The 19,267-nt window shown below is 38.3% G+C and overlaps 1 protein-coding gene across 16 annotated transcripts in view; it reads left to right on the top strand.

Moving 5' to 3' along the window:
* The window catches only part of MBNL1 (muscleblind like splicing regulator 1), a 208,384-nt gene that overhangs the window by 162,335 nt on the left and 26,782 nt on the right, over nt 1-19,267 (top strand). For all 16 annotated transcript variants that reach the window (XM_065942607.1, XM_065942618.1, XM_065942617.1 and 13 more), the window contains 2 exons: nt 4,583-4,753; nt 15,701-15,901. In XM_065942607.1, coding sequence (XP_065798679.1) covers nt 4,583-4,753; nt 15,701-15,901 — 372 coding nt within the window. The remainder of the gene's footprint in view (nt 1-4,582; nt 4,754-15,700; nt 15,902-19,267) is intronic.

The following is a 19,267-nucleotide window of genomic DNA, read 5'->3' as shown; positions in this document are numbered from 1 at the left end:
CCTTCAATTCACAATTTAGTAATTTGTGGCTTCAGAAATTGAGGATTTGATGATTTGATCTCTCCATTGGCCTCAAATGATCTCTGATGACCATTATTGCTGTATATAGGCTTTTAAGACTTCAAGGGGATGTTTTTTACTTTTTTTGAACAGGTTACTTTTATTTAAAGATGTAGTAAAGTTATTAGAGGAAAATGGACTCATTCTGGATCAATATTTTATTGAACTTCCTTCATTTCCTTAAAATATACAGCATATGCATTACAAGGATATCTTTGGAGTCTGTGTTGTTAACTTATAAAAAGTCTCCTTGAATGGAGTCTAAGGTATTTACAATATAAGTTGTATAGCATCAACTGGCCAGCTCACTGAGAGGAAGATTTCATTGCAATCAACAAAAGTAAATCACAGAAACATACCATTGTGAGAAATGTATTAGAATGGCATTTTTTCTTAGTGGATATGCCAATATAGAATGATGATTAAGGGCAAGCTTATATTTTAGATTTGATGACTGTCATGCGCTGTCATGGAGTTTTGCTACTTGTATTATTTTTAGTACTTTTAACAGATAGGGTGCTGGATTAGGCAGCTGCTTGTTATTGGGCTTCCCTTGTGACTCAGCTAGTAAAGAATTCGCCTGCAATGCGGGAGATATGGGTTCTATCCCTGGATTGGGAAGATCCCCTGGAGACAGGAAAGGCAACCCACTCCAGTATTCTGGCCTGGAGAATTCCATGGACAGAGGAGCCTGGTGGTCTATGGTCCATACAGTCGCAAAGAATCTGACGTCACTGAAGCAACTTACTTCCATTCTATCTGTAGCAATCAAAACTTTACAAAAACTTATTCATGCTTTTGCAGTAATCCTGCAACCCATTTTATTGTATCAGAGTAAAATCTCTAACGATTTAGAGTTATAGCTCCTATACAAAAATTTAGATGGCAGCCCACCAGGCTCCCCCGTCCCTGGGACTCTCCAGGCAAGAACACTGGAGTGGGTTGCCATTTCCTTCTCCAGTGCATGAAAGTGAAAAGGGAACGTGAAGTCGCTCAGTCGTGTCTGACTTTTAGCGACCCCATGGACTGCAGCCCACCAGACTCCTCCATCCATGGGATTTTCTAGGCAAGAGTACTGGAGTGGGGGTGCCATTACCTTCTTCATTGTATGTGAGCAGAAGATACAGATTGATTTTCTGTTTTTAGATGGTTTAGAATATATTCTCAACACTATAGAGTTTAGGATGCCAAGTGCATCAAATCTCTACACAGATCTTCTTTCCTCCTTAGTGAAACTTCGAGGCCTCCTGTGACCTTTTCTTCTTTTATTGTGGTAAGCTTTATTTATTGTGTGTTCAAATTACTGGCCTCTGAATAAAAACATCATTAGGTTAGTACAACTCAGAGTCAAAATTTGGTATTAGATCTAGTTTTTATTCTATTATCTTCATCATCTCCAGAATGGAGTTACAGTAGAATTCATCTTTAAGCATTTAGTTAGAAATGTTCTTCATTCATTCTGCAGTTGCTTATTGAGGTACAGGGCTGGGAACTTGGAGACAGATGAACCTGGAGAAGTACCAGTGTAATATTTACCTTAACTATCCATAGAATGGTTGCCACTCATGGTTTTCCTCAGGACTTAAGCAATTCTCTAGAAGAGGATGTTTATTCTAACTTACTTTTGACCTTTTTATTTGTCAAACCACAATTATTCAGCAGCACAGTCAGCATTAAACAAGTTTTGACCTTCCTAAGGAGCTAAGTTTATCTAATATCCATTGCGGAGGCTACTCTGTTATTTTTTCCACAGATGTCAATGAAAAATTCACGTAGCTTTGCAGAATTGTAGTTTATAGTTTCCGGCTATATCAGAATAACCTGGAATGCTGTTAAAATGTAGATCCCTGGACCCCCAGGTCTGTTGCCACAAACTCTGTGTGAAAGAGGCTAGGGGGTCTGCATACCTTTTCTACAAAATGTCCTCAGTTGATTCTTTGGGACATACATAGCTTTTTGAAAGGAAGGCTCCAATGCACTCAAATCAGGCTGAGCTTGGAAGGGGAGCCAGTGTAAGAATGTCGTGGAATGACATTTTTCCTGAGTACATGTAGTAAAGACAAGGAAAGCCAAAGGGCCTGAGTTTTTATTAAAAGTTTTGAGATGCAGTGGTACAGAACATACGGTGATTTGCACTTGTTTCTTTCCGTTCTTGTTTCAGGGTAGGCTGTGTTTGTAGGTTGGAGGGCCCTAGAGGTTTGTATTCCAGGGAGGCCTTAGGGTGACGAGAGGGGAAGTCCACGTTCACAAGACTGCTTTCAGCGCCCAGGGCTGCCTCTGGGTTATTTATGGAATTTACGAAACTATAGAAGGTGATCCCAGTGAACTGACATTAACTGAGTCCTCAGAGTAGATATAACCCAGCTTATCTGCACTTAAATAAGTCCAATCTTAGTAAGAAATATGATATGGAGATACTGATAACCAGAATTTTTCTTAGAACCAAGTTATTCTTTGTACTGAATAAGTAGATTTTCTCTAAAATACCCAAACTTGGATATTTCTGATATCAGACCATGTGTCATCCATGGTTGGCCAGTCATTCACCATGGTTTGTCTTGTGACTTGAAGCGTTGTTTTTGCGAAAGTCGTTTTGCATCCAGATGCTTTTAAGCTAATAACATGCTCATGATCTCAACAGGTATCAGGCATGGTGATTTCGTATGGAATAAATCAGAGATATGTACATGGTACTTTACTTGTGAATGTATCGATAGCTGTGATTAATGGTATAAAAGTTACCTTCATGCCAATATTTTGTTTTTCTGCTATTGTATATACAGTTTAAAATGTGCTGGGGGTGGTGATAATAGCAGCTTTTGACCTTCCCCTTTTCCTCGAAGAGCGCTGGGCAGGGCCGAGGATGTGACATATACATTATCTTTTTTAATCTTCAAAATAAACTTATAGTGTAGGTTATATAGGGTTTCCCTATATAGTGTAGGTTATATAGGGCCAATGCAGAAGACATAAGGGACATGGATTCGATCCCTGGGTAGGGAAGATCTGGAGGAGGGCATGGCAACCCTCTCCAGTATTCTTGCCTGGAGAATCCCATGGACAGAGGAGCCTGGCGGGCCACAGTCCATAGGGTCGTGGAAGTTGGGCACTGCTGAAGCAACTTAGCATACATGCCACGTGGGTTATATGGCAGTTTTGAAATGAATGAAAAGCCTGAGGCTTAAGGAAGCAAGTTTTTTATGCAGTTCATGTAGCTGATGAGTGAGAGAGCTCGGCCTCGGCCCCACGTCCTGAGACCCGTAATGTCCTTGCTGTTGACCACTTTTCTCTGCGGCCTCCTAACTTGAAATATTATTAGTAATGCTTTATTACATGATGCTTGTTAACAGACAGGCAGTATCCTATGATATTCGCCTGTGGATAAACTTATTCCCAAAAACCTTAATCAAAATAAGCCAGAAATAGGTCATTAAAATTAGAATTCTGACATATTTTTCTCACAACATCAATTTTCTGAGCCAGTTTACAGTACAAGGTCAAATTATGGTAAACAGATAGGTTTTTCTTAGAAAAATCAAAGAAAGCTCAAGAAGGTGGTTGATGGCTTCAATTAAGCCTTTTTTTTACCCTCATAAACAGTTCTAACTAAATTTATTGGTGAAAGAAATTATGAGATAATAACTAATGAGATAAGTTGCTATCAATACTGTATTGATATAAATGGGTCTGTCCCTAACAGTATTTCATAATACAGACTTTTATATATATTTTGATGAGAAAAATCATCCCAAAAGAAATGTATATTCATATTTATTATTTTATAGTTACTTATTTTGTTTTTCCATTTTATGCTACAAGTTTTTGAAAGGTAAACATATCTGTTTCTATTGTTTTACAATTCTTAGGTAATGGAGGCTAGATTTATTGCTGAAAGATTAAAGGCTGCATTTTTCACAAATATTTCATTATACTTATTTATCTCTGTATTCAGCAGGAAATATGTAGGAATTTCCTCCCTTTTATCTATACATTTCTTAGTATATAGGCTCATAAAGCTTAGTAGTAATTTTAACTTCTTATGAGATATATGTAAAGGTGTTTTACTGAAGATACAGTGTGCCCTGAATCCTGTAAGTTCACTTCCTTACAACTCAGTACAAGTTAAAATAGATGGTAAAACTTCATGATTCTTTCGGGTTTATTAAAGTTAGCCAGGAGACATCAAGGAAAGAGCCTAAAATTTTTATTTGATATTCTGTGTTAATATTACCCTAGCAGTTTGTAGATTTTTAAACTTGAATCTAGAAATATTAGTGCTAATATTTTAATACAGGAGCTTCTCTAAGCTTGAAACTTTTTTGAAATGTCTTAATACCTCGCGTTGACAATACACTTGAGTGAATTCATTACTTATTCAAATGTGTTATAAAGTCATTGGATAATACATTGTGTGAAAGACTCCTGGTAGATTCAAGTGACAGGTTTGTATTATTATGAATTTTTTTTAAGGTTTGTGGAATTTATCTTTTTAAGATGATGTTTTCTGCTTTCGTTACTTTAGGGTCGTTGCTCCAGGGAGAACTGCAAATATCTTCATCCACCCCCACACTTAAAAACACAGTTGGAGATAAATGGGCGCAATAACTTGATTCAGCAGAAGAACATGGCCATGTTGGCCCAGCAAATGCAGCTAGCCAATGCCATGATGCCTGGTACCCCACTGCAGCCCGTGGTAAGCATGCTCCTAGTTCCCACTGCTTAAGTCTGTCTTGCTGAGTGCTCAGGTTCAGGGCCAAATCAGTGATTGCACTAGATCAAGTGAGCACAGGGAACAACATCAGTTGCCTAGCATTTTCCAGCAAGACTGTCAGTCAAACCCTGGATACAGTTTCCCTGGGAACAGTTTTTACACGGTGAAGTTACTCGTCATCTGGATAGATCATGTGAAAATTGACATGATAGGATGTTTATCCCCTCAACTTCTCTTCAAATCAAGTCCTGTGACTTGCAGATGTACCATGGTCTTTTGAAAAATGACCATTAAACTCATTAGTATAGTCTAGATGCATTTTCAGGCTATCTTTTTAACACTAATAGTCATTTTGAAAATTGGTGTAAATCATCTTTAATTTTGAGTAAGTGTTTCCTTTCCCTCTGTCATTAAAGAGAATCTATATAGTTCTCTTTCTTGAAAAGGAGTCTTCATTATTCTTTTAAACTTACTATGAGTTGAAACTATTTGGTAGTTACAGATGCTAGGAAAATTCTGACAGTGGTGAATCCATATCATAGATCTGGAAATCTCATCAGAGAACTAATCAGGAGAGGCAGAAACTCCATGGACTTTTTAGGGAAAAAAGCTAAATTTATAAACTCTAGGTGATCACACAGATTTAATGTTTACTGAACAGTGTAGGTAGATAACCTATGATTCTGAGCATATTTATTTATTTGTTTGTTTGAATTTGGGGGGAGGGTGTATGTGACATGTGACTTTAATAACCTTTACTCACACTTATCCACAAAAATGTAAGAGATTAATATCATAATTAAGTTGCAAAAGATGTTTTTATATTAATTTTGATATGGTAATTTTGTATTTAAATGCATGTTGAAATTTGCAATAATTGGAATATTCCTGTCACTGACTTATCTGCAATATTATGGGGTCCTAGAAACGTGAAGACCCACGTTTTTCTGATATAGCAACTGTAGCATGTGTGCTAACTAATTTTTTTTCCTAATACATTTTAACACCTGAACTCAATGTAATTATTATTCTCTCTTAGAACTTAATGAACCAATCATTCCAAAAAAGAGGGGGGGATTGCATTTCGAGGTGGGAGGGATCTCCAAATCCAATCGGCAGTGATACCAATTATCAATACTATACAGTTGAGGTGAGAGAATGTTATAATTCTGTTTTCACTTGATATATTTTTTTCCATTGTTGGGAACTCAGTTAACAATATGATATCTTAAATTTGATTCTGTGACATCTGTTAATTTCACATGTCTCTGTGGATAGCATGAAGATTTCCATTTGGTTAAAAAAAAAGTCTTCTCTTTCTCTCTAGCGTAAAATGTAGGACAAGAGTTCTCTTACACTTGACTCTCACATGGTTTCAAAGGTGTGATAAATCCGTGGGCTGGCTGCTGCTTTAATTGATGGAAGATCTTTCCTTGGTGTGAGGTAGTTTGTTCTACTTAAACATTTAAAGCCTGCTTACTGGCAGGCTCCTCCCTCTCAGGGCCGGGAGCACCTCTGACGTCAGCAGGCGTGGTTCCCAGGCGACAAGGACAGGTCCCAGCAGAGGGCTCCTCCCTGTGAAGGCCTGGCTGTCTCCTGAGGCGGTCCTTGAGTTTTACTCTCAAGGCCATTCCAGGGTCATCACATGCGTAATCCTGTGACAAACTCTAAACAGCGTTTCTGCTCGTGTCTTTGAAATACTATTAACAAAATCTGTGTTGTTTATGAGATCACTAAATCGAAGGTTTCTGAAACCAGAAAAATTACCTCATTTTGTGGTGTTTTTGTTGGAAAATTCTCTGCTTAGACAAAGCATTTATTTTTATTAGTTGTGAGCCCATTCAGATTTTATGTTAATTTTCCTTGATATGACTAGATTTGAATGTGGAATTACCTTTCTGCTAAAGGCATCCTGAGATCATAGTCTAAAAATAGGCTCCATTCAGAGTGACGTTTTTGTAATGAGTATAGAAGTCATTCTGATTATTCAATTTTGAATCACTGGGGCTTTTAGTGACTGTAGAGAAGGCTTTACTCCAGGAAATACGCCTTCAAAGCCCCACCTGAGACTCTGATCGTTCTTGTAGCAAGCCGTGTTTTGATGATGATAGTGATATGGAGATTCAGAAATAAATGAGACGGTCATAACTAGCTGCTTACTGGAATTTTAGTGCTGAGCCTACAAACAGGAATTACAACAGGGCTGGAAGGTTAGGAAATATGGACAAAGGTTGCCACTCAAAAAAAGATGGCCATTAGAATAGATGGTGGTGTACAAGACCTGGTTTAAACTTGGATCCAACCCACATAGCGGTGATATCAGAGGAGATGATACTGTGAGCAGGTTTGTAACCTAGGCAGTATCAGGAATGTCTTAAGTAGTGGCAGGGTTTTTAGTCAATTAGGTAAAGCATCGTCGTTCTCTGTGGCCAAGCAGTGTGACCCCCAAACCATTACTGGGGGAAACATAAAAAGAGGAGGGAGCTATGAAGGCCTAATCAAATTCATAAGCATTTAGTGTTATTCCTGACATGTAGCAGAGATTTAAAAAAGTTATTATTAAGTGAAAGAACTAATCAAGGAAGGAGTTTCCCAAACTTGGGAAAAACAGAAATTCACAGTAGTTTACCTACCCCAGACTCCAAAGGAATCGTAACTGGGACCCGGAACACCACCCAGAGGCTTGCAGCATAGGATGGGGTAGTCGGTACTTCACGAGGGTACTGTTGGGACCAGGAAATAGCCAGCATGCCCCCGAGTTTAGTTGCTCATTTTCTCACAAAGTTTGAGAGAACTAGGTCTACAAATTTAAGATCTCCAGGACACGACACTGGACTGATCTTGGAAATGGTGGGATTTATAGGAGAGTTTCTTGTTTTCATCGACTTGATTATGTTGTAATGAAATGTGCCAAACCATGAATCAGAAAGAGAACATAACATTGGCAGAGTTGGGGGGGACAGTAATTAGCGAACTCTGAGGGCATTTAAGGCGTTCAGCACTTTCTGTATCATAAATCCTCACAACCATACTACAAGGCAGGGAATATCATCCAGCTTTAGAGATGAAGACTCAGGGCTTCAGAGATTTTCTAGTTTGCCCAAGTTACATAGCTAGGGAGCAGGAGGGCCACGATTTTCACCCAGGCCGTTCAGGCTCTGGCGTCCAGGTTGTAGAAACACCAAGTGCAGACGTGTCACCAACCCACTCTGGCTCTTTGGTTGATTCATTAAAAATCCCTGACCTTCTTCAACATATAGTGAAAAGTTTAACAAGACATATTACTTGCAAGATCCTACCAACTATATAATTATTCCCATTTCGTAAGAAAACAAGTATTTGAAAACAAGTAATTGAATCTGTGTGTCTACTTCCTTAAATTTATCATAGTAAATCATCAAATAATTGGTATTAATTGTGTTGTCATTTCTCAATCACTAATAAAAATGCAAATAGTTTGTTGTGTGATTTTTGAAGATAAATAGAGGACCTAGATTATTTAGTTATCCAAATTAAAAAATAGTACTTTTTGATTTTTTTTTTTACCTAGGTTATACTTTTAAAGTAGATTTTAAAAATGGACAGAGAAGCCCAGCAGGCTAATAGAGTTACAAAGAGCTGGACCTGACTGAGCAACTAACACACACACAGTACTTTAAAAAATGCTATTACTTTGTCATGCACTCTCTGATACAAGGTAATCTAACAACAAATTGCTAAATAGCTGAAACCAGATTGCACCTAGGGTTTGACAACTTGGAGGCATCTCTTATATTTCTTTGGTCCATCCCAGAGAGATGCTTTTCAGAAATTCTGTCAATTCCAGGTTCTTGGCATTGCCCTTGAAGAGGTCTGTATCAGCAGCATTTTGAGGGCTGTACCAGAGCTCCAGAGGCCCCCAGCCACGCCCACTCCCATGACTTACCCTGTGCTCCCAAAGCTCGGCCTGGACTGTCCGTAATTTCCCGTGGTAGCTGCCCTGAAGGTACACACACTAACCACTTAGAAGTGCAGAACTCATGTCGAATTCCCTATGCATTTCATGAATTCAAAGTAGCCTCAGTTCAGTTCAGTTCAGATGCTCAGTCATGTCCAACTCATTGTGACCCTATGGACTGCAGCACGCTAGGCTTCCCTGACCATCACCAACTCCCAGAGCTTACTCAAACTCATATCCATTAAGTCGGTGATGCTATCCAACCATTTTATCCTCTGTCATCCCCTTCTCCTCCTGCCTTCAATCTTTCCCAGCATCAGGGTCTTTTCTAGTGAGTCAGTTCTTTGCATCAGGTGGCCCAGGGTATTGGAGTTTAGCTTCAACATCAGTCCTTCCAATGAATATTCAGAACTGATTTCTTTTAGGATTGGCTGGTTGCATCTCCTTGCAGTCCGAGGGACTCTCAAAGCATCAATTCTTCGGTGCTCAGCTTTCTCTATAGTCCAACTCTCACATCCATACAGGACCACTGGAAAAACCATAGCCTTGACTAGATGGACCTTATTGGCAAAGTACTGTCTCTGATTTTTAATATGCTATCTAGTTTGGTCATAGCTTTTCTTCCAAGGAGTAAGCGTCTTTTAATTTCATGGCTTCAGTCACCATCTGCAGTGATTTTGGAGCCCAAGAAAGTAAAGTCTGTCACTGCTTCCATTGTTTCTCCATCTGTTTGCCATGAAGTGATGGGACCAGATGCCATGATCTTAGTTTTCTGAATGTTGAGCTTTAAGCCAACTTTTTCACTCTCCTGTTTCACTTTCATCAAGAGGCTCTTTAGTTCTTCTTCACTTTCTGCCATAAGGGTGGTGTCATCTGCATATCTGAGGTTATTGATATTTCTCCCAGCAATCTTGATTCCAGCTTGTGCTTCATCCAGCCCGGCATTTCACATGATCTACTCTGTGTGTAAGTTGAATAAGCAGGGTGACAATATACAGCCTTTTCGTATTCCTTTTCCAATTTGGAACCAGTCTGTTGTTCCATGTCCAGTTCTAACTACTGCTTCTTAGGGATGGAGAAGTTCAGAGTTACTGGATTTATTTAGCTAAAGTCTTAGAAGCTCCTTTGCTGCTCCTGTCACCTTGCCTTTGCTGTCACTTCATGTCCAAGCATTTTTTGTCAGCTGGTTGCTGAAAGCTTTGAAGTTGTCATTTGTCACACTTCCAGGAACACCTAGAAATTCTTAAATTGTTTTTTAGTGCTTTACTTTCTAGTTTATCCAACTAGCGGTTGAGATAAGGCTGCTTTATCCCCAAGTACTTCTGGTAAAATGTTTCCGGGCCAGTCACCCTGAGCCTTATTGCATCCAACCTGCCCGTCTTACTGCCTGATTATGTCAAGGAGCCTCTGCTTCTTCAAGCAGCTGGAGAATGGGTCCTGAATCTTAGGCACCAGCCCGTGTTTGTTAATATCTTTGTGTGTGGAGGACTAGAAGTGGGTCTGCTTTTTTAAGTATTTATTACTTCAGGAGAACACGCTTGAAGGATAATGTGAAATTCAGAATAAAGGAAGTGGTCATATGATTTGTCCAGTCAGCAAGTCAGTCTAGAAGCGGAGTTTAAAACAGTATTTCTCACTTTATTCCAGTCATGTGCTACCTTCTTAGAAAAAAATACACTGTGATGTGAATTTGTTGATAATTCCCATTAGCTTTTGGCTCTATGTTTACATGCAAAATAATTGTTTAGAGACTGTTCATAGCTTTTGTAGAGGGTTGTACCTACCCAGAAACATGGCTTTGTACACCTTGATTGTGAGCTGTTAATTTTTTAAAAAGGTTTGTACTTCCCTGCTTAAAAGCTTGATCTTCACAAACACACACACGCATACATACCCATAAAATATAGAAAACTCTTGACTTAAAATTTGTGTTCTATATCCCAGGACATACTGATTATGTATTATCTATTTTGTATACTCCCTCCATTTTATTAAAAATAGCAAGCATTGTATGCAAACACTGTTTCACACAGTGTTTAAAATAAAATAAATTAGGAACCCCATGATATTTGCAAGATTACAGCATGGTAACAGTATGTTAATGAAGCTTAGTTCAACATTAAAAAAAAGTGACAATTGAAAATAAATGTTAAACAAGCATAGTAAAGAAATTAATGATTAAAATTTGAGATTGGGAGAAATAACACTAAATCTAAGTGTTCAGATATGTGTACTAGAAAATATTTAATGTATTTGCTAGTTGGTTTTTGTGACAGAGAAAAACAGCAAATCCATAAATACATTGGTTGAGCAAATATTTGTAGAGACGTGTATAGATGCCACGTGCTGGATATGTTAGTAGACAAAGCACAGCGTGTGAGACTCTGGGAGCCCAGGCAGAAGAGATGGTTAAGCCAACACACTTTAGTGGTCAGCCCTGGATTCTGGTGATGAGGACTTATGTAGGGGCTGAAGGCAGGAACATTCCTTTCATCGTTGGAGCTGCGGATGAACCAGGACAAACACCAAGAGAAAGAGTCCTGATTCTTGGAGCCTCGTTAGTTAGTAAGCATTTGGGCTTGGCAGGATCAGCCTCTCTTGTGGAGGGAAGCCCATGTTCAGAAGCAGGGAGCCGTAAGGAAACATGTGTCCTTAGAGACCTCATATAGAATCTGAAGCCTGGACCCCTTTCTGGTTTTAAATAGTAGAAGACCTCATGGCATGTGGAATCGGACTTCCCCAGGAGCTTAAAAAAATACTGTTGCCTAGAAAATTCTGATGAATGGAGCGTTTATTTAACCAGGGCATCCTGGGCTTCCGGTTGTCCCGGTGATTCTGGGGGGCAGCCAACACTGAGAATCTGGTTTCAGAACCACCTGGAATCAGACACACCGATGTGCAAGTCAGAGGTCTGCATGCTCTCCTTTGTGACCATACACACATCGTCTCTGTGGACCCTTTCCCTTACTTGCTAAATGGAGCTAATAATATCCACCTGATGAGGCTGTAATTTATTCACCCCTTCATTCATTCATTCTTTCACTCAAACACTTATTCAGTGTGTATTTATTGAATGCCTGTTGTATACTAGACATCATTTTCAGTTCTGGGGACTTAATAGTGAACTAAATGTGTCTCCCCTCCTCCTTGACACAGAAGCAGTGGAGGTTTTGCTTTTGTTTGCTCCAAGGAATTTATTTTCTACTATTATGAGGATTAAATATAATAACACAGGTAAAGCACGTAGCACAATACCTGGCACAAAATAAATAGAATTATTGTAATAATCATGTTTGCACACATTTAACTAGGGTCCTAACGTGAAATTGAATAATGTTTTCATTCATAATAAAGCCTGATTACCTTTAATGGAATCAGATGTCTCATTTAAAACAAACAAATGATTAGCCCATAAATGCACCAACATTAGTAAGATTGCCGTTTGTTTTTCTCTGCTGAGGGTGTTCACTGGCAAAAAAGGCAATCATAAAGCAACCTTCCTTATGCCTTCTGGGAACAAAGATATCTGTAAATCATTATTACAAGGATCAAATGCACCAGTTACATAATCATACATTTTTCTGTGAATACTTAGGAGAAAATAGGATGCTACTTGATAATACCGTTGCGTTAGTATCAGTCCTTGCAATTCTGCTGAAATCTGCAGGATGGCTTTTGGAAGAGAGAACTGGCAGTACCACAGTTCAAGCGCTTCGCTAGTCTGATGAGGGCCCTCTGGTGGGGCCAGCAATGACCTACCTCCTGCAAGGTGCTCCTTGAAAGAGAGATACAACGAATTTACAAAAGCTCAGAAGAAGTGAAGGGATGTTGCGCTTTGCTGGGGATGTGTTTTGGGCAACTTTTGGAATCAAATTTCGAAGTATAGAGCTATTATTATTTATTGTCCGCCTGTTTAGCAAATAATGCTACTTATCTGGAGAGGGAGCAATTTGAGATAATGCTTGCTGCACAGTTGATGATTTAGAATTTTGAAAGCTGCTACTGATTTTACTTGGGGACAGTACCCTAAAGTTCTTAACATTTGCTAAATTGTCAGAAAGTCAATTCATGTGACAACTCTATAGAGACAATCCAGTGGAAAAATTGTTGCCAGTTAGTAAAATCAGTATTTTTATCTAATGAAAGTATTCTTTTATCTGTAATGAAAGTGAAGTTGCTCAGTCGTGTCCAACTCTTTGCGACCCCATGGACTGTAGCCTACCAGGTTCCACCATCCATGGGATTTTCCAGGCAAGAATACTGGAGTGGGTTGACATTTCCTTCTCCAGGAGATCTTTCAGACCCAGGGATTGAACCCGGGTCTCCCACATTGTAGGCAGACACTTTACCGTCTGAGCCACCAGGGAAGTCTTATGGAACTGCTATTTTATATGTATTGCAGATTATAAATTTATTTTATTCAATGATATTTAACAAAGCTGAATTTTATTGGCCACTGATCTTATTTTCTTAAAATTTTTAAGAATGCTCTCTTGCCTCCAGATAGGTTTGCCAATTTGACCCCTGCTTCTAAATAATTTTAGTAGATTGTGCAAAGTGACATAAACATCTCAATTACTTTCTGAAGTTTACATTTAAAATACCCTCTCTGGAAATACATATTAATTCATGGCAAGAATTAATATTGACTGGCTTCTGTTCTCCATATTCTAAACTAGTTTTTTAGTCTACTATGCTAAATTACTTATCATTCTTAGATGTCCAAGAGAAAAATTAGAGTGCTAGCCTGCATGTGGCTGGACGTGTCACGTATTGCATTTGATAATCTGTAACGGTGTGAGTTTACTCTGAATAATTCTGAGTAGAGACCCAAGCTCAGCATGCGTTTACGGAGCAGGTGAGCTCTTGTCCTGGTGCCGCCTTGGCAGCCGGGAGGCAGCGGAGCAGCATCAAATCAACTGCTGTTTGACTAAGTCGGCTGATGGACTTGAGAGATTGCTCTGGGCCCCCGTTTCTGGCAGGCTATTGATTGTTAATATCTGGGATCCCGGCAGTTTTCTGTTCTCAGTGGGTAGCTGCCTTCGGCAGAGATGGATCTGGGAACTAGGAGTATCACTTTAGGCTGTTTTGTCAAGAGCCTCAGCCTGACGGGCAGCTAACCAGGGCATTCAGACCAACACACTGGGAGGCATAATTATTTTAATTTGAAGATGTCTGTGGACTCTGTGATAGACCTTTTCTTCTCCCAAGTGAATCAGAAGTTGTATTAACTTTTCTCTATTACATGGTCTTGTGACTAAGACTGTATGTGCCAGCTGCAAATTTGTCCTAAAACAATCTGTGACATCAAGAGAAGGCTGTCAGGGCCGAGATTTTCAGCCCCAGCTCTATTGACATTGAGGCCGGATAAGTCTGTGTTATGAGGGGCTTTTCTGTGTGACGAAGGATACTCGCCAGCATTGTTTGCCTCTCCTCATTAGGTGCAATCCTGCCCCCCAGCTGTGACAACCGAAAATATCCCCTGGTGTCGCAAAATACTCCCTGTGAGATAGAATCCCCGGTAATTGAGAACCACTGCCTTAAGAAAAAAGGAATACTTGAATTCTATGTTATTCTTCTCAATACAGGATGAGTCAGAGCCAAATTAGATAAAGAGTTTGTTTTTAAGATATTTCTGAGTTATAAAAATTATTTCTGTAACATATACATCTTGATTGCATAAAACCTTTCTCTGTAAAACTTTCTCAGTACTAAATAAACTCTTCGGTCATCTAACTTCTTATTCCTATCTGAGGGAAGAATTATCTACATTCTCATGTCCCTTTCTTTCTAAAATAAACTTTCTATGATTCTGTCCCTTATTGCAGGGTAAAGATAACAAACTGTTTAAAATTACCTTAAAGAACAGGATCCATTTTGTCCATTTATTTTTGTGTTTTTGAAACAAACATTATTATTACACATAGATTAAACATCAAGAATGAAAACTCCATTGACTTAGGAGGTTGAAAATATACCACCAGTAAGGTGGAAAATTGTGCTAGGTTATGCTTTGAAAAATGAAAAAGCACATTGTTAAAGGAAATATCAAGTAAATTATTTAATTTTACTCAAGAACAGATATATTTCCTGACATATAAATTTTCATATCAACAAATGGAAACCATCCTCATATATTCATGAAAGCATTTTCTGGCAGAAAAATCTATCTTATAGCATTTATTCAGTGTTCCTATATGTATTTCCTTGAGCAGTCATAATGCACATCTTTAGGAGTATTCTTTTCAGACTTCATTTCTCCGTAGTAAGCTGAGTCTGTTGTAGAGTATCTCACAAAGGAATAAGAAGCTGGTGGAACATCTATAATTTCCCCAGGAAAACTTACAACAAATACATATGCCAAACACTTTATCTTATGTGCTCAAAAGAAATGGTGTCATCATCACCTTTCATATATCCTAAGATTTATTCACAGTTTACATTGACTGTGAAACTCTGTTATCCACTGGGAGTTCTGCTTTATATATTCTAGATAATAAGACACTTGCAACCTATTAACAGTTGTAAACAAATCTTTCAAGTACATATGACATAGCAATTACGAACTGTATTTTCTTAGACAAGTTTCTAGGATTAAATCAGGACAAAGGTAAAGCTTAGGTAACTATAAGAAGTTTCTGTATTGAATGGTTGAGCTATTTTTCAAAAAGTAACTGCAAGTATTGTAGACCCCAAGCTTCAAAATCCCAGTGGAAAATTTTCTAGATAAATTACCCATTATATTTTAGAGAAACATTGATTTGATGAATGCTTATTTAAGAAACATTCTTAATCTAAACAAGAGTTAACAAATGTACAGTTAAGTGGAGAGAGGGAGGGGGAGGGTGGCAGGGAGCAAAGGAAGCATGGATTATGGATGGATGCATGGAAGGATGGATGGATGCGTGGAGGGAGGATAGATATATAATGTAGGATATCAACTTTGAACCAAGACCTGCCTATTAAATTTTACCTTATATTTTATTTTTCAGCCAATGTTTTCAGTTGCACCAAGCTTAGCTACCAATGCATCAGCAGCCTTTAATCCCTACCTGGGACCTGTTTCCCCAAGCCTGGTTCCAGCAGAGATCTTACCGACTGCACCCATGTTGGTTACGGGGAACCCTGGGGTCCCTGTCCCTGCAGCCGCTGCGGCTGCTGCACAGAAATTAATGCGGACAGACAGACTTGAGGTAGGAGTCCTGGGTATCTTTATGTTTTCCGTTGTAAAATTCCTAGTGTGCTCTTTGTTTTTTATCTCTTCAATGGCTATAAAGGTTAGAAGATAATTCAGAGATTTTGGTTCAGTGTTTGGGGCATTTTGCTAGAATATAGATATGCTATATTTCATGAATGTAACATTTATAGAAGCGACAACATCCATGTGTAGAAAAGTGGAGAAGAACTTGGACTCTGGATTCAGACTGCTTTTTTTACTTGGCTGTGCCTCAGTTTTCTTACCTTCAAAATGGAGAAACGATTTTATCTCAAAGAGTTAGACTTAGCTTCCTAAATGTTTCTTGTTACTATTGCTATTAACAAATTCTGTCAATCCCCTGATACGTGTTCTCATGAAGTCGTTATTAAGTTACTGCATACAAAGTGTTTTAAAATTTTTTATTGCAAGTGTCCTCATATAACCCTCGCAGTGTTTCAGCAGGAATGATAAGGCACCTTTGTTTGTGAAATACGCTGATAACTTTTTAATTGCAAATTGGGTGATACTCTGTCTTAGAGTCAAGGATGATCTGATGTATGTGCTTTGCTATTGCTGTGTGAAAAAGAAATTAAAGATATGATCTTATATTGAAGTAGTTGAGAATTTCAACTTGACTGTAAATTTGTGGACTTAGTAAACTCTAAATGGGAAAAACGGCAGCATTACTATACACTGAAGCTCTCAAATCTGGCTTTGGTATCCAAATAAAGAAAAAATGAGCTTTTCCTCTTTTCCCTGGTTATGATGAAGCAATATTTAGTACTAGAAGTTTTGCATGTCTTAATTACGAGAAAATGGCAAAATGAGGCCATTGTGTGAACATAATTGACACTAATAATGTATCAGTTTAGCAGGAATTTATTTAATAAGTGCCTGCCACATTCTTATTTATTAAGTTTCATTACATGCATTACAAAGGATCTCAGATTTCATAGTTATAACTGCCACCACCCTTTTGATGGTAGTAGCTATAGTTGATAATTATTGGATATTTACTCTCTACCAGCCATAGCGTTACCCCTCCATGTGCAACGCACATTTAATCCTCAAAGCAATCTTATGAGAAAGATACTAGCGTTAACTCCATTTAACAAGGCAGTAAACTTGAGAGAGATGTAACATGACTTATTCAAGATCACATGGGTAGGATCTTCTGGTGGGGCATGATATCAGAGTTTTAAACACTGTTATTACTCCCTTTCCCATACAAGTGATGGTACAAACAGGAGGCAGGAAATGTGGGCTTGTATGTTCCCTTTAGAGTTTTTGTTTGTTTGTTTGTTTTAGGCTTATTTTTAGCCTTTCATTGAACATGTTGGGAAAAGCTCCTAATTACAGGAGTTCCGTAAGGAGGACTCAGGAAGGATGTTGAGGCCTGATTGCATGCCCTCTGTGGACCAAGGACCCTGCCGTGTGCAGGAGATAAAACCTTGAGTTGTGGGTGGTTTGTCATTGCATAGTTGTTCTTGCTCATTAATAACTAATGCTGTTTGCAGAGAAATTTAGGAGCAAATGTAGGAAGTTTTAAATATTTAAAAATTATTAGATGCTCAATATATGAATCCCACCCCCCAACCTTTCAGAAGCATATCTTAAGGTTCTTGATTGTTTAATGGGAACCAAATAGGCAGTCTGAGATGAACTTGATTGAATTAATTTTTAATAGGAGATTAAAACTGAGATTGTCTCTATTTAAATCTCTTTCAGAGAATCCCTTTAAAAGACTGTGTATTCAGAACTCTTGTAAACTAATTCTTCCACAATTTTAGGTAGACTGTAATTGTTATATTCTGTATGATGTTTAGTTAAAATGAAGACTTCTGTCTCTCCTTTGGTTTTGTTTTTCTTTTGCAAGGAGCTATTAAAAGTATTTTTTTCTGTCTTCCTTTCTAGTAGTCACAACAAATGGCTACTGTTGTAATGACTGTCATTTCCTTTTAACCTGAATTCCACTTATCTCAATGCCTGATAGTAGGGCAGCTTCCTATCTCATTCCCATTCACAGGATCTGATTCAGTGTCACAGCTACAACCTGTTAGGATATTGCAGTGTGACGCTAGGGGCACCTCTTTCTCCTCGGCACGGTGATTTTAGACACTCCTATCTTCAGCTCTTGCCTCTCATGCTCATTCCACCACGTCTCGGGGTCTAAGAGGCACGGCAGTAGGTGCCCACGCTTGTTCGCACATTCAGTTGTTTGGGTTTTAAGTCTGTGCTTGATTTTTAACTCATGGAACTCCCAAGTACATTTTAGAGTTGTTGAGTTCCTTGTGAGGTGAACAAATTTTAAATCAGTTAAAATATTGGCCAGTTCTTCTTGCCACTTCCTTTTCTCTTTCTACTACAAAATAGGCAATGAAGAAGTTAAAAACACCATAGATGATTATCCTTCTGGTTCTTTTGTTGTAAAGAACTAACACATAGCCCCCAATGTGATGCTACAAAAAATGTTGATAGTACAAAAAATCGAAAAAGAGCAACCCAAGGATTACTGCTGGTGATGTTGCTAATTGAGTAAGCATAGGTCAAGGTTTTTATTTTTTCCCTAAGCGTCATATTTCACACGTATTAAACTAGGGGATTATACCAGATAATCTCTACGATCACCTCCAGTAAGGTGAAATTTAGGTCATTTTCTTGCATTTAATGCCAACCACAAACTACTGAAAAGGTTGTTTGTGTGTGTGTGTCTGTGTGTGTATATATATCCACACATGCATAAGTTTTCTATCACTATCCATCTTATCCATTCTTTATTGGATAGCTTTTAAAAGGCTTTGCAGGTGCATACTCTCTATGCTGTAAAATCAGTTTTCTCTAAAGAGGAGTAAACCTCTTAAATATTGGTCACTGAAATGAGGCTTTTAAAAAATTCCATTTTGTGACCTTGGGGTGCCTTTGTGTAATTTCTGAGTGGCAGTTATTTTCAATGATTATTTTAACAAATTGTTAAAATCTGTACATACTAGAAAGGACTGAGGTTTTTAGTCATATCTGCTTTACTACAAAGAGTTGGTAATTAAATAAATTGTTTGTTTTCAAGATACACAATAATTTCTTTTATGGTGCAAAAAGGATCCATGAGTGCATTTATTCTCTCCTTTATTCAGCAATATCCAATGGAGAACTGGTGACCATATTTCAAGTAAAAACTGTTGTGAGGAATATCTTGAGGCATCAAAAGATTGCCTAGTGTTTTGTAACAAGAAAAGGTCCCCCAGAATAGTGCCAAGCTCATAAATGATGCCTAGTAACTTGTTCAATGACGGAATAAATGAGTCAATCAACTAGTTAATCAGTTAATTAATCCATGCCCTTATTCAGAGTTTAGGGTAATCTA

This window comes from Muntiacus reevesi, chromosome 8 (genome assembly GCF_963930625.1).
Source record: "Muntiacus reevesi chromosome 8, mMunRee1.1, whole genome shotgun sequence".
Lineage (NCBI taxonomy): Eukaryota > Metazoa > Chordata > Mammalia > Artiodactyla > Cervidae > Muntiacus > Muntiacus reevesi.
Note: the sequence above shows the minus strand (reverse complement) of the source record. Positions and strands in the feature narration are given on the sequence as shown.